This window comes from Myxocyprinus asiaticus, chromosome 50 (assembly GCF_019703515.2).
Source record: "Myxocyprinus asiaticus isolate MX2 ecotype Aquarium Trade chromosome 50, UBuf_Myxa_2, whole genome shotgun sequence".
Lineage (NCBI taxonomy): Eukaryota > Metazoa > Chordata > Actinopteri > Cypriniformes > Catostomidae > Myxocyprinus > Myxocyprinus asiaticus.
In genome coordinates this window covers 2,288,437-2,301,646 of record NC_059393.1, presented here as the reverse complement: position 1 = coordinate 2,301,646, position 13,210 = coordinate 2,288,437, and the positions used below count along the sequence as shown (strand labels likewise).

Genomic DNA, 13,210 nt, shown 5'->3' with positions numbered 1-13,210 from the left:
TGGACTCACTCCATAGTTAGTTATAGATGTACCTATCTCTCTGTAAAAAAATGAAATGATTACATTACACTGCCACCCCACTAACCCCAGTTAGTGAATACTGTTATAGTGAAACTGCATCCAGTAATCATGAATAACTTGAATAGACATGGAGATTCATTGGTCAGAAGGTTTAGGAACCTTGTATTTAAATTAAATCTTAGCTGTGTGAAGTTACAGTGTAAAGATCTTTGGTTTTATGCCTTATTTGCATAGCTGTTTTCACTCTGAACTGTTTTCTTCAATCCTCAGGGTCAAGTGGAGTTCATATCGGAGCAGAGCCCCACTGAAGCGGTGAGCAACGGCCCCAGCACCAAAGCAGACGATCTGAACGATACTTCAAGAACTTCCGCCGAGAAGGTGCCCAAAGCCAAGCAAGCCGTCGTCAACGGAGTCTCATAATCAGTTCGGTGTATTTCTTGAGAACCCATAACCTTTACAATTTTACAATAGTGCTTGTACAAGCTTGCCAAAGATAGACAGACGGACTTCCACATTCTCAATTGCACTTTTCAGTTCCTTCACACTGGAACAGATGGGAGAATTACGATGAAAAAAAGAAATTATGAGACAAAAAAAAAAAAAAAAAAAATTAAGTCACATCTAAATATGTTCTTGATCTGATGTTGTGCCTTCAGAGCATAGTTTCAACATTTATGTTGGCTGGCTGTAGACGAAACAAGACAACTTGTTTGAAATGGCGATTAACTGAAAAACTCCCAGACATCCTTAGCTGCTTTTTTTAACATTTTAATATGCAACCACTTCTTCACGTTGGGAAGGGGTTATGGGGGGAAAGGATGTTTTGCACTGAGTAGTCAGTTCTTGACCTTTAGAAATAATATTAGTCTGGAAACTGGTCTGCTAACTCTGTCCATTTTAAATGCTGTACTGTATGTCACATTTCCTGTTAGAACCTGAGCGATTGATTTGGGTTTTCATCCTTTGCCTGTTGGGTTGTATTGGTGGTAAAAGACTGTTTTCTCAAAAGGAACCTCTTTATTTTTTTTTTTTTTTTTTTTGGTTTATTTATTTTTAAAATGTACAGTATTTAAAAGTTAGCTCGCAGTTGTTTTTAACACTAAACTGCCTGAACTTATTTGCACGCAGGTGACAAATTTGGACTACTGAAAGATCAATTTCCAGATTTTCTGTTCTGTAAATTACATTTTGTTTGTCCTTTTTTTTTTTTTTTTTAAGATCATTCGGGTTGTTTGATGTGCAATATGTTTTGTATGCAGGTAGTTCATAAATAAACATTTGATCTTCCAGCCAAACTTTTAAAGTTGGTCTTCCGACTGTTTTAAAATCACTGTTCCAGGGTTCCCACAATCAGGACATTTTAAAATGGGGATTTCCAGGTCTGGAAAAGTCTTGGAAATGAGGTTAATCTGAAAGTCTTGGATGTTTCTAGTGAATACATTTTCAAGTTATGCTATGCTCTAAAAATTTCATTGGCTAGAATTTGCTTTGTAAGTATGTGATCTCTTGAAATTATTTTTATAATGTTATGTACACATTTTTAAAATAATATCTGTATGAACCATTTAAAATATGAATTCAAATGTTCATAAACGTCTGCACCTAACCATATATCCACTGATATTCATTTATTTTAATGTTTGTTAAAAAAAAAAAAAAAAAACTCTTCACCCAAAAAATGTTTCTTCCATTGCTTGACTTTTCTTAAATGCATGTGTCTTGTAGCATTATTTTTTTTCTTGTTTGTTTAGACAGGCAAGGATTTGAATGAACAGTAGGTATTCGGAATAAGGCGTTTACATGACCTAATTATGTTTAATGTCTTATTCGGGTTTCTAGAAATCCAAGTTTTGGCTTAAATAGATAGTTCACTCAAAGCTGAAAATCTCTCATCATTTACTCACCCTCATGCCATCCCAGATGTGTATGAATTTCTTCAGCAGAAAATAAATGAAGATTTCTAGAAGAATATTTCAGCTCTGTTGGTCCATACAATGGAAGTGAATGGTGATCAGACCTTTAAAGCTTCAAAAATCACATAAAGGAAACATAAAAGTAATCCATATGACTCCAGTCTTTAAATCCATATCTTCAGAAGTGTTTTGATAGGTGTGGGTGAGAAACAGATCAATATTTAAATCCTTTTTTACTGTCGGTATCGCCAAAAAAACAAAAGAAGAATTAGAAAGTGAAAGTGTAGATTTATTGCAAAAAAAAAAAAAGGACTTGGACATTGATCTGTTTCTCACCCACATCTATATAGTTTCAGAAGACATGGGTTTAACCACCAGAGTCTTGTGGATTACTTTTATGCTGCCTTTAAATGCTTTTTGGAGCTTCAAAGTTCTGGTCACCATTCACTTGCATTGAATGGACGTACAGAGCTGAAAAATAATTCTAAAAATCTTCATTTGTGTTCTGCAGAAGAAAGAAAGTCACACACGAGGGTGAGTAAATGATGAGAGAATTTTCGGATTTGGGTGAAATATCCTCTTAATCTGGTTCAGATTTTATATGATTTTTGATGTTCAAAGTGTGAACGCAGACATTTTCATACAAAAAGATCAGATCAAGACGAGAACATTTTTTTTAATGACCATGCAAGAATTCAAGTGTATCAGACAGGGCTCGTTCAAACATTTCATGAAGAGATGATTTATTTCTTCAGCTGTGCATCAAGTAAATCTTTAGCCTCGTTTATTTTTGTTGCCAGATATGGTGATCCACCTGCCAAAACACAAAACAGCACAGAGGGTTTTTAGATCGAATATTTGAGTCAAGCGACAATATGATTGTGAGAGAAAGTCTCACCTCGATCAGGATGGTTTAAAATCATCAGTTTTCTGTGTGCTTCTCTGATCTTGTTTTTGTTAGCGGTAGGACTAGTGGAAGAGAGTAAAAGCCTTCAAGAAATAGTTCACAACATACTGTACATTCTTAACTGTAATATTGAGTACCTGACTCCAAGAATAAGGGAAGCTTCTCTTCTGGTCATCTTTGGTTCAAAACCACCTCTATAGTATCCACTACCAAAGGCCTGTCGCACAGAAGACATAAAGCTATTTGCATAATTTAATTGAGACTATCGGTAACAGTATGTGAAAATATAACTTGCCGATTTGGAAGCTTCCAGAGCTTGTTTCACTTGCGGCTCCATATGCTTCATGGCTTGCATTGCATAGCGACCTGCAACAATGGGCCATTAGAGAGGAACACAAACGCAATCAGGCTTTCTAAATGATCACATGGAAATGTGAATTTCTTAAAATGGAAGTTTATCATGATTTGCTGGAATCTAACCTGCAAATCCTGCTGCTGCCAGGGTAATACCCACAGCCACCATGGTACTAGCCTAAAATACACCATAAAACAATAACCCTTGATTGTGCACTTTGCATTATTCAATGCAATCACCCATCAGAAATGTCAATCATAAAACATTCCTTATATACAGACTATTTTTCACACAGCATTGATTACATATTTCTTTCACAGAATTGCATTGAAAATACATGACAAAATACTTGGCAGTTATCCGGGGATTATTTATCAGAATATATGCTCATGATATTGTATAGCTCATGATATAAATTGTGTACATTATAGTACCAGTTATGGTTTTCCAAACAGCAAAAGTTTCACTTGTAACTTGTTTTAATGTTTTACAGTGTGAAAATGATGACAAATACTGTCAGTAGAGATCAATAAGTATACAAAAGTTTAAAACGGGCTTAAACGTGTCATTTTAATAACTACTGTGTATAAACATGAGAGTTTGCGCATGCAGTCAGTAACAGCATTGAATGTCAGTCTGTGTTAGCAACATGCTAATGCTAGCTCTGTTTTTCTTCTAGATGACTTATTTAACACATAAATAATACACAGTAACGCGACAGACTGAGTTAAATTGGAAGGAAAAGTCACGTACCATGTTTCCTCTGCTATGATCCTGTGCTTTGATCACCTGTTACCATAACTTTAATCATTTCTGACTGCTGAATGTCAGGCTCATGTGTTGTTGCTATGGGGACTTCTGAACTTCAGACGGTCAAGCGACCTGCCGCAAAGTGAGCCCGCTTGTCGAAACACCTGGACTGCCAACTATCGTAAAACAAGTGTTGAAATACGACAGTTACAAGAGAATATTTAGCAGAGATGGATCACTTCTATTTAAATGAACGTGAGAAAGTGGAACGCTTCAACCAAGAAGCTTTAGCGCCCAACGGTCAACGGATGTAGAAAGGAAGTCCCGCCTTACAGGTAAAGGAGCCAATCACCTTTTAGATACAAACATTACCTGTCAATCAACTTTAGGATGCGCATGCGCATTATCTACACAAGGTGGGTAAATTGCGTTTTTTTAGCGTAATATGAGGTAAAGAATTACAATTTATGGTTCCGGTATTGTCAGATTTTATTGCTGATTTGAAATATGTTCTTTGATCATAATCTTGGCCAACCGTTTTTGAGATTTTGGTCTTTCTCCATTCAAATGGATAGGACCTGCACTGTCATGACTGGAATAGTCTCCCGAGAGTGTTCCAAAGATAGACCCAGTCGACGTTTTATTATTATTATTATTATTATTATTATTATTATTATTATTATTATTATTATTATTATTATTATTATTTATTTATTTATTTATTTATTTTTTTTGCAGTTACCTACTTACAGACGCGAACAAATTAAGGTAAACATGACTGTGGGTTTTGTGGGACCAGTCGAAACAATTTTTCTGGTAATTAACATTATGCCAGAAATGCTGTCAATTGAGTTTAACTTGTATTGAACCCGGAATATGTTACTTTTAGACTTAAAATCCAATTACTCTAAACTATTTTAAACATTTGCCACATTAGTACTTAACATGTTTCAACGTTCTGAGCTTGTAAGCAGGGCCATTAATTTCACAGCAGCTGAATAATAATAAATAAAACAACAACAACAACAACAACAACAATTTAAAGCTACACTATGTAAATAATATATATATATATATATATATATATATATATATATATATATATATATATATATATATATATATATATATATTATTATTATTATTATTATTATTATTATTATTATTATTTATAACAAAATGTTATTAATGAGAGAGTGCAACAAAAATCCATCTTCCAAACCATGTCTTCACTTTACCCAAATACACTTTGATAAACCTATAATAATGATTTATATTTTAGAGCTGTCAGGACGGATTTTGTGGGAAATTGCATTCATGCGCCATTAGCCCATGCGTGTTGACGTCATATCCATACACAGAGAAAATAAGCTCTGGCTACAGTAGCGCGTGTGTGGGAGTAGCGTGAACCTGAACATTTGTTGTCACAACGAACAAGAAAAATTTACCATGGATCGTTCAAAACGGCAAACCTCCAGGGTTGTAAAAACAAAGAAACCCCGAACAGAGCAGAGTCTACAAGCAAAAAGGAAAGCGACAGAGTCCGTAATAAAACCCAAATTAACATCGGCTTGGCTTTTCAGAGGTGGCGACAACTCCGAGATCTGAAAGGATTTAAAAGCAACCCAGAGATGGCTTTTTTCTTACTCAACAGGTAAGATATTTATTGATATGGTTTATGTATAATTGCGTAATCACACACACACACACACATACACAAAGTGAAATACAATAATTATACTGTAATTGGTGCAGAATTTTTCACTTGCTAGCACACGTGTTTTTCTTTATAACAGCAATAATTTATATAAATAAATCCCTTAGTCCTAGGCTTGCCCAGGACATGTGAGTCTTGAAATGATGTTGACCACTGGTTGGTAACAATGACAGTCTATAAATTAGTTACTACCATGGTCTATTTGTCCAGAATATCCTGCAGTTATAAAAACGTTACAACTTTTGACTTTATCAGACTAGCAATCTTTATGTCTAATGTTAATGAATGTTGCCTAACTTTTGTAACGTCATTTATTTCAAAACATCAATGTTTCCAATATGTCAAAACGACAGCATAAGATATGGCACTTACAGTACCTGCTCAGATGACATGTTTTCCGATATCCTTCTTTTCCTTTCTTTCGTTATTTATTTGTCCATGTGCTCTGATAAGATGTCCTGTATTCATGTATACACCGGTGTCTTGAAGTTTGAACCACATTCGTCCACAGAGGAGCAGAGCCGAAGCACAACCAAAACAATGTTCTTCCGCAAGACGCATGCAGTTTTATTTTTTAACCGCTAGAGAGCCAAAAGTTACATAGTGTAGCTTTAAGATTAGTGCCCTAGCATCCTAACTGCACATTTAAACTTATAAGGTTTATATATCAATAAGCAACTTTTGAACAGCTAAGGTATCATGAATTATGTCATGATGGTCTCTATAAGAAAAACAAAAATCACTAATTTGCAAAACAAACTAATTATCTGATGAAAAGGACAATTTAGTTGCTGGCCCATTTTTGCAAACCCTGATTTGCTGAAATAGGCCATTATGTTTCAGCTAACGTGGGCCACTTTATCCAGACTTCTATGAGATTTTGATTGTTCCCTTCTGACTGCTCAAATAATGTTGAAAGAATCCAAATTTAAGTTTGAATGTGCTGTTCCAGTATTGTATGAATGTGGTATCCATAAATAAGCTCAAATGCACAACCACCTCGAAAAACTCTCCAACACACACGATGAGCTTCACACAGAATGGTATCAATAAGTTGAGTGAATTTTAGTTAGGGAAGTTGCCTTTTAAAGCTATATGTTATATATTGTTCTTTTTCTAACACTTAGGGGTGGTTCTAGGGTCAGTGGATATTCAGGGCTTATCCCAGATCCCTTTGGATATGTATGGGGCCGTCCATGAATGAAAATCGAAATATATACACACTGACCCTAGAACTGCCCCTGAAATCGCGAGTGCTCATCTTGCATGCGCGCACACTGCCTGGAAAGCCAACTAGACAGTGTGTGGGAACTGAATTGAGTTGGTATTATCAATACTGTGTAGACAGGCTGGTATCATTAGTTTATATATATATATATATATATATATATATACACACACTGGCGGCCAAAAGTTTGGAATAATGTACAGATTTTGCTCTTATGTAAAGAAATCGATACTTTTATTCACCAAAGTGGCATTCAACTGATCACAAAGTATAGTCAGGACATTAATAACATGAAAAATTACTATTACAAATTGAAAAAAAATTTCAAACTTAAACTACTTCAAAGAGTTCTCATCAAAAAATCCTCCGCGTGCAGCAATGACAGCTTTGCAGATCCTTGACATTCTAGCTGTCAGTTTGTCCAGATACTCAGGTGACATTTCACCCCACACTTCCTGTAGCACTTGACATAGATGTGGCTGTCTTGTTGGGCACTTCTCACACACCTTACAGTCTAGCTGATCCCACAAATGCTCAATGGGGTTAAGATCCATAACACTCTTTTCCAATTATCTATTGTCCAATGTCTGTGTTTCTTTGCCCACTCTAACCTTTTCTTTTTGTTTTTCTGTTTCAAAAGTGGCTTTTTCTTTGCAGTTCTTCCTATAAGACCTGCACCCCTGAGTCTTCTCTTTACTGTTGTACATGAAACTGGTGTTGAGCAGGTAGAATTCAATGAAGCTGTCAGCTGAGGACATGTGAGGTGTCTATTTCTCAAACTAGAGACTCTGATGTACTTATCCTCTTGTTTAGTTGTACATCTGGTCTTCCACATCTCTTCTGTCCTTGTTAGAGCTAGTTGTCCTTTGACTTTGAAGACTGTAGTGTACACCTTTGTATGAAATCTTCAGTTTTTTGGCAATTTCAAGCAATGTATAGCCTTCATTCCTCAAAACAATGATTGACTGATGAGTTTCTAGAGAAAGCTGTTTCTTTCGTGGGGGACACATCCCCTGCAATCTTTAAAAAGGTGATTTTGTCCCCTGCACTATTTCAATCTAAACACATATCAAGTCCAAATGGTGGATTTGTATACAGTATTCTTTGCGTTTTGATACTTTGGGCTAATTGAGCAACCATCCAGCCAATCACAGGTGAGTTTCATGAACCAAAACAACTCTTACGTTATAGGCCATCAGTCAGACAATTTCATCAAAACGGCTTTGTTCATTTCTACAAAGTTGCTTTATTTACATGGATAAATAAATGCTTATTTATCCATGTTTTTATCAGCATTGATGTTAATGTAAATTAATAATTTAGAGATGAGAAACACAAAAATGAGAGTTATTTATCGGCATATCATTCTTGTTTGGCAGCATTACGTGAAATGCACTACAGAAAAAAACAAAAACAAAGGACAATCCTCCTTTTAAACACACATTGTAAGTGGAGTTTATATCAGCGCATGAGTCTTCATTAAGCTATGCTTTTTACATTATGTTTGTGAGATAAAGGTTTGATCAGTTCTTTTTGCCAATTTAAGCAGATTACTGATCTGTGTTAAATATGTAAAGATATTTTTAATATCAGCTCCTGTTTTTTTACCTCTGTGTTGGTGTGCAGTTGGCAAACTGTAGGAAAAAGATAGATCTGCTGTGTTCTTGGAACACATGCATTTTACTGAAGTGAATAGATACGTAGACACGCTTTTTATACAAGAAAACATACAGACGTTATTGAAACTCCTATTATAAGACTATTATTGCTTTGTCCTTATAATGCTTAAAACTAATGCTCTACTAAAGTCTTTTTGTAGGTCTGTAGACATACAAATTTTAAAGGATTAAAATTTTTGGTGAACACTCGAGCCACTTGGGTAAATTTAAATCCCACAATGCTCAAGCACAGAGTAAAAGAAATAAAATTGTGCACATGCACAGTTGTCATTATTGTAATTTATTAAATAATTTATTCAGGACCAGCCTGTGCTCAGTCTTTTATTGTAATGTGTGAAACAGAAGCAAGTGCTCCACAAAATGAACAAGATTTTTTTTTTCAATTAATTTACAATACTTGAGTATTTAAAATACTACAAATATAAGTATATAATACTTATATATCAATATAATACCTACATCATACTTGTATATTAATATATGCTGTAATATATTAATACTGCACTGTAAGTGTTGGGTCTGTGCGAGCCACCTACTGACAGCTGTGTCCCCTCCCACTTTTAAAATGACTGCTACGCCCCTGGTGGAAGCGGATTGAGGCGGGTGTTAAAAGGGGCGGAAATGGGCCCCTCCCTTAGACCTAACCATGCTCTTGAGACCTTTGATTTTTGGAACAGACTAAACATCAGCTCTGCAATAAATGTGAAAGCAACACTTTGACACAGTATAATATTAGATACAACTTTTCTTTTTAATGACTTAATTAATTACTAAAAAATAGAACTTTTTTTTTTTTTTTTTTTAATGACATTGCACAATTTATCACTCCATAATACTACCAGTGTTGGGCAAGTTACTAAAAAGTAATTAACTACAAATTATTAATTACTTTTCTAAATTTTAATCAGATTAGTTTACTGATTACTTCACATTACTAATGACTTCAGTTTTACTCAACAAATTCAAAATAACGTCTGTATTTCCTGATTTGTTTTGACACACACAAGTCATACACTCATTAGGGGGCGTACACCCTTCATCTGTCACAGAAATGCGAAGAGATGTACATATGAACATTATTCATGATTTAAGTTCGACATAAATCATTCTATTTTAGAAATGTTTAACCCAAGTATTGTACTTACCAGTAATTAACTTAATTGAAAGTCAGTAACTGTAATCTAATTACTACAATTGTAAATGCAATGCATTGCACTGCCTTTTTGACTATAAAGTAATTATATTACAGTAACTTTCTTTTTTTTTTTTTTCAGATCACACCCAACAGGAAATGCAAAATTAAAAAGCTTAACTAAGTCAAGACATGTTTTCTATTAACTATGAGTTAGATAATATGTAACTATAGTTATAATGCATTAGAACTAGTTACAGGAATTTATTTTATGATTTCACCTTAAATTGCTCTAAGAACTGATCAACTTTGCCACAAGTTTTGCTCAGGCCCAGTTCAGTTGAAACACAAGAAAACAGAGGGTTTTTCCCATTGGGATGAATTTCACTGCTGCGACACAATGAACAGTTGAAGGTCCTAATTAATGCCCCCATCATTTGCATAATTACACTGTTTTGTTTTTTCACAGGCAAGAGCAATATAGAAATTGTAAATTGTAGTGGACGGGGCTGCAGTCACCAAAAGTCAGGTTTAATGACAAAAGCGTCCCCTGCAAAGCTGCTGGCACCCTGTCTGCGGTTTCAATAGGATTTCAAAAGCCAACAGTGTGCAAAAAATGGAGAGTGATGCCCCCAAATCATATGGAATTACAGTGCCGGGTGCATGCGCTGCATTTCCACACAAAAAGCCCAGAGGAAGCAGCTATTTCTGTTGGTTTTATTAAACCAACCAAGCAATTTAATTCTTTTGTTCAGGAGAGTTCTACTTCATTGATTAACAAAAGCAGGGATATAATTTTTTCAGCCTTTCTGAAAAGCCTGAAATGTCAAGCCTTTTAAAGCAGATTATTCTGCCTGTGTGCTGTGAATGCAGCCCGAGTAACCTTTTGTCTACAATTAAATATTCCAGCATAAATATAAAAGAAAATCAGAGATGGGGAAGATTGACTCACAAGAGATTGGCGAGGTAGATCCTCACACTGATAGTGCAAACAGCTTGCTTCTAATTAAATATGCCACCGAGTCTCAAAGCATTTGCTTTTCTGCCGCAGAGAGGGGAAGCTGCCGAGAATGTGGGGAAGAAATATATCACGCCATCTCTCTGGCCGCACACTTCATTTGGGCATCTTGAGGTATTTGGGGATTTTGTTGTTGTTGCTGGTTTGGATAATTATTTGCTTTAATATCAAAGGGTATGCCTTCCGGGAGCTGCTTGAACAGGGCTGTAATAGAAAAGTTCTGGGCTTGTTTATGATGCACACTTTGATAATTGGCCATGACAGTGTGACATCAGGGACACAAGATGTTTTTGCTCTTTGCTGGGTAGTTTGTTCACTACTTTGGGGAATTTAAAGAAATGCATTTTGCTTTGGGGAATATCTTTAATAGGTTGGTTTCATAAATGTTTACTTTTGGAAGTTTTGGTGATTGATTGGAACAACTCACAGACAGTTATTGTCTGAATTGCTTTGACAGAGTGATCATATCAAGTTTTAAGTAAAGTGATGATTATATTTTTACTTATGTTGTTTTGTATGATGTGTAGTTGCTACTTTAAAGCTGAAACTGGAACAACAGGTGCATAATTAGGACTGTTCATATGTTAACATAATTATACAATAAGGTGATTTAGTGAGAGATTATATTATCCATTTTAAATATGTTTTTAAGATTTTGTTAGTATGAAATATTGAATTATTAATGTGATGCCATGTTTAACATTCATAATCAAGTTTTTCTTCAGTTTAAATGTTACAACAATTGATTTCACTGCAGGAGTTACATGACTGAATTATTAATTGCATTATTAGGCTGTTGTATTGTTCTCAAAATATAAACATTTCAGCACAAGAATGTTGCTTTTAAATATTTTTTTAAACTACAGCAAGAACTAAAGAGCAGCAACATACTAGAGTTGAATAGGTTACAAACCTTTGATTGAAAAAAATATGTTGAGGAAATGTTACTGTTCACTCATGACAATATCTGTATGGGAGATCCTGTTTGAGAATGCAGTTTGACTTTCATTCATGTAGAAATACTGGTTGCATCTTAGAAATGTAGGTTGTAAATATAATAAACAGTTATGACATTTTTACTTATTATAACAATAGTATAATAAATCTTCAAAGATCTTGATATTTTCATATATATATATTGGTCAAAGTCACGTACCATGGGATCATAATTATACCCACCAACCAGGTGTAACCCAAACTAGGTCAGTACTTTTAAAATTAGAAGTGTCTAGTCTGATTTTTACTGTATGAATATGGCCTGCGTAAGAAAGTGTGTATTATAGATTGAAATATCTCTCTTTAGACAGATGTGCAGGTCACAAGGAACTCTCAGATAGTTCAATCTCACATTATGCTGAATTGAACAGAAATTAGACTGCCGCGTGTGCAAAAAAGGAAACAAGAAATATTCGAATCAAATTGGCAGATTGATCCGCAGCAGTGTAATGTGCTTCAGTAATCCCTTTATCAAATACAACGATTAAGTGCTTTTATTGGAGGCTGGCAGAAAAGAAAAAATTACTTGACGGAATATGTAAATATATTTTAGGTAGGCCTATCACTGGTTTAGTTTTGTATTAGAAGTGCAGCACCTTTTTTTAACAAATAACAATTGAAAATAAGAATTTCAAATAACTAATAACTTTGGCACTTATATTTTAAATAATTATTTGATTTATAGATGTATGTATTTTTCATGAAGGGTTCTCTTCAAAAGTAGTGTTTCAGCACAAAACAGTTTTTAGAACTGGTACATCATGTACCTTAATACTCTGATGCATAAGATACATTATATTTCTTTGTGCTTTTGTGTTAAGCAAACTTCATCAGAGAAGGACTTAGCAAGACTTAGTAAGATAGCCAGTATGCCATTATATCACAGCATTTATCGAATAATTGAACATTTGGACATACAGTACTTGCATTACACCTCAAAACGCTCCCTTAAACTGTAAGATTTATGGCCATGTTGTCATCAATATACAATCATTTCTATTGGGGCAAACTTTTGTAAAGAAATGTATGTATGTCATTTTCAAAATCTGTTCATCTCACACATCCCAAATTGTTTTTTGGCACCCCTAGCTAGCAAAAAGTCAACTTAAATGTGAAGTGTATAATTTTTTGGTTGTTAAAATATTTTCTTCTATCCCATCTTAATTTTACAAAGATATGTATAAGTACGCCATCTGTAGTTTTATTATCCCCAAAAGTGTAAACACTGCGGCCAAAAACATTGCTCAGTTTGAGCATCCAGACCAGTCCCATGCAGCTCAACCAATGCCGTGAGTTTGGGTTGGTGTGTTTGTGTTTAAGTGTTCGGGAAACCTGGTTATAAAACAGACATTATTTTTGCAATTCTATTTTTGCACCATAATGCATAAATCAAAGAGTCATAAATCAAAGATGAATTATATCTGACCATTATCATGAGGTGAAAATGAGGATCCACTTTGCCAGTGTCACACATTCCCCATCTGTAAGTTCCTT

The 13,210-nt window shown here is 34.7% G+C and overlaps 2 protein-coding genes across 3 annotated transcripts in view; one reads left to right on the top strand and one right to left on the bottom strand.

Moving 5' to 3' along the window:
* LOC127438694 (RNA-binding protein FXR1-like) overlaps positions 1 to 489 on the top strand; it is a 31,194-nt gene extending 30,705 nt beyond the window's left edge. For both annotated transcript variants that reach the window (XM_051694471.1, XM_051694470.1), the window contains one exon: positions 292 to 489. In XM_051694471.1, the coding sequence (XP_051550431.1) occupies positions 292 to 441 (150 nt within the window). In that variant the 3' untranslated portion in view covers positions 442 to 489. The remainder of the gene's footprint in view (positions 1 to 291) is intronic.
* A 2,099-nt stretch (positions 490 to 2,588) lies between these two features.
* Positions 2,589 to 4,263, bottom strand: LOC127438746 (mitochondrial import inner membrane translocase subunit TIM14-like). Its single transcript, XM_051694570.1, has 6 exons — positions 3,950 to 4,263; positions 3,322 to 3,373; positions 3,137 to 3,207; positions 2,979 to 3,058; positions 2,833 to 2,903; positions 2,589 to 2,748 (listed from the first exon to the last, which is right to left on the bottom strand). Exons 1-6 carry the CDS (start codon positions 3,950 to 3,952, stop codon positions 2,678 to 2,680), a joined length of 348 nt encoding a protein of 115 aa, XP_051550530.1. The 5' UTR covers positions 3,953 to 4,263; the 3' UTR covers positions 2,589 to 2,677.
* Between the last annotated feature and the right edge of the window lie 8,947 nt (positions 4,264 to 13,210).

Excerpts from the sequence above, each read along its gene's own strand:
- LOC127438746 (XM_051694570.1), bottom strand. Across the intron at positions 3,059-3,136 it reads CTCTGGAAGCTTCCAAATCG|GCCTTTGGTAGTGGATACTA; the intron begins GCAAGTTATATT and ends TCTGTGCGACAG. Across the intron at positions 2,749-2,832 it reads TTTAAACCATCCTGATCGAG|GTGGATCACCATATCTGGCA; the intron begins GTGAGACTTTCT and ends GTGTTTTGGCAG.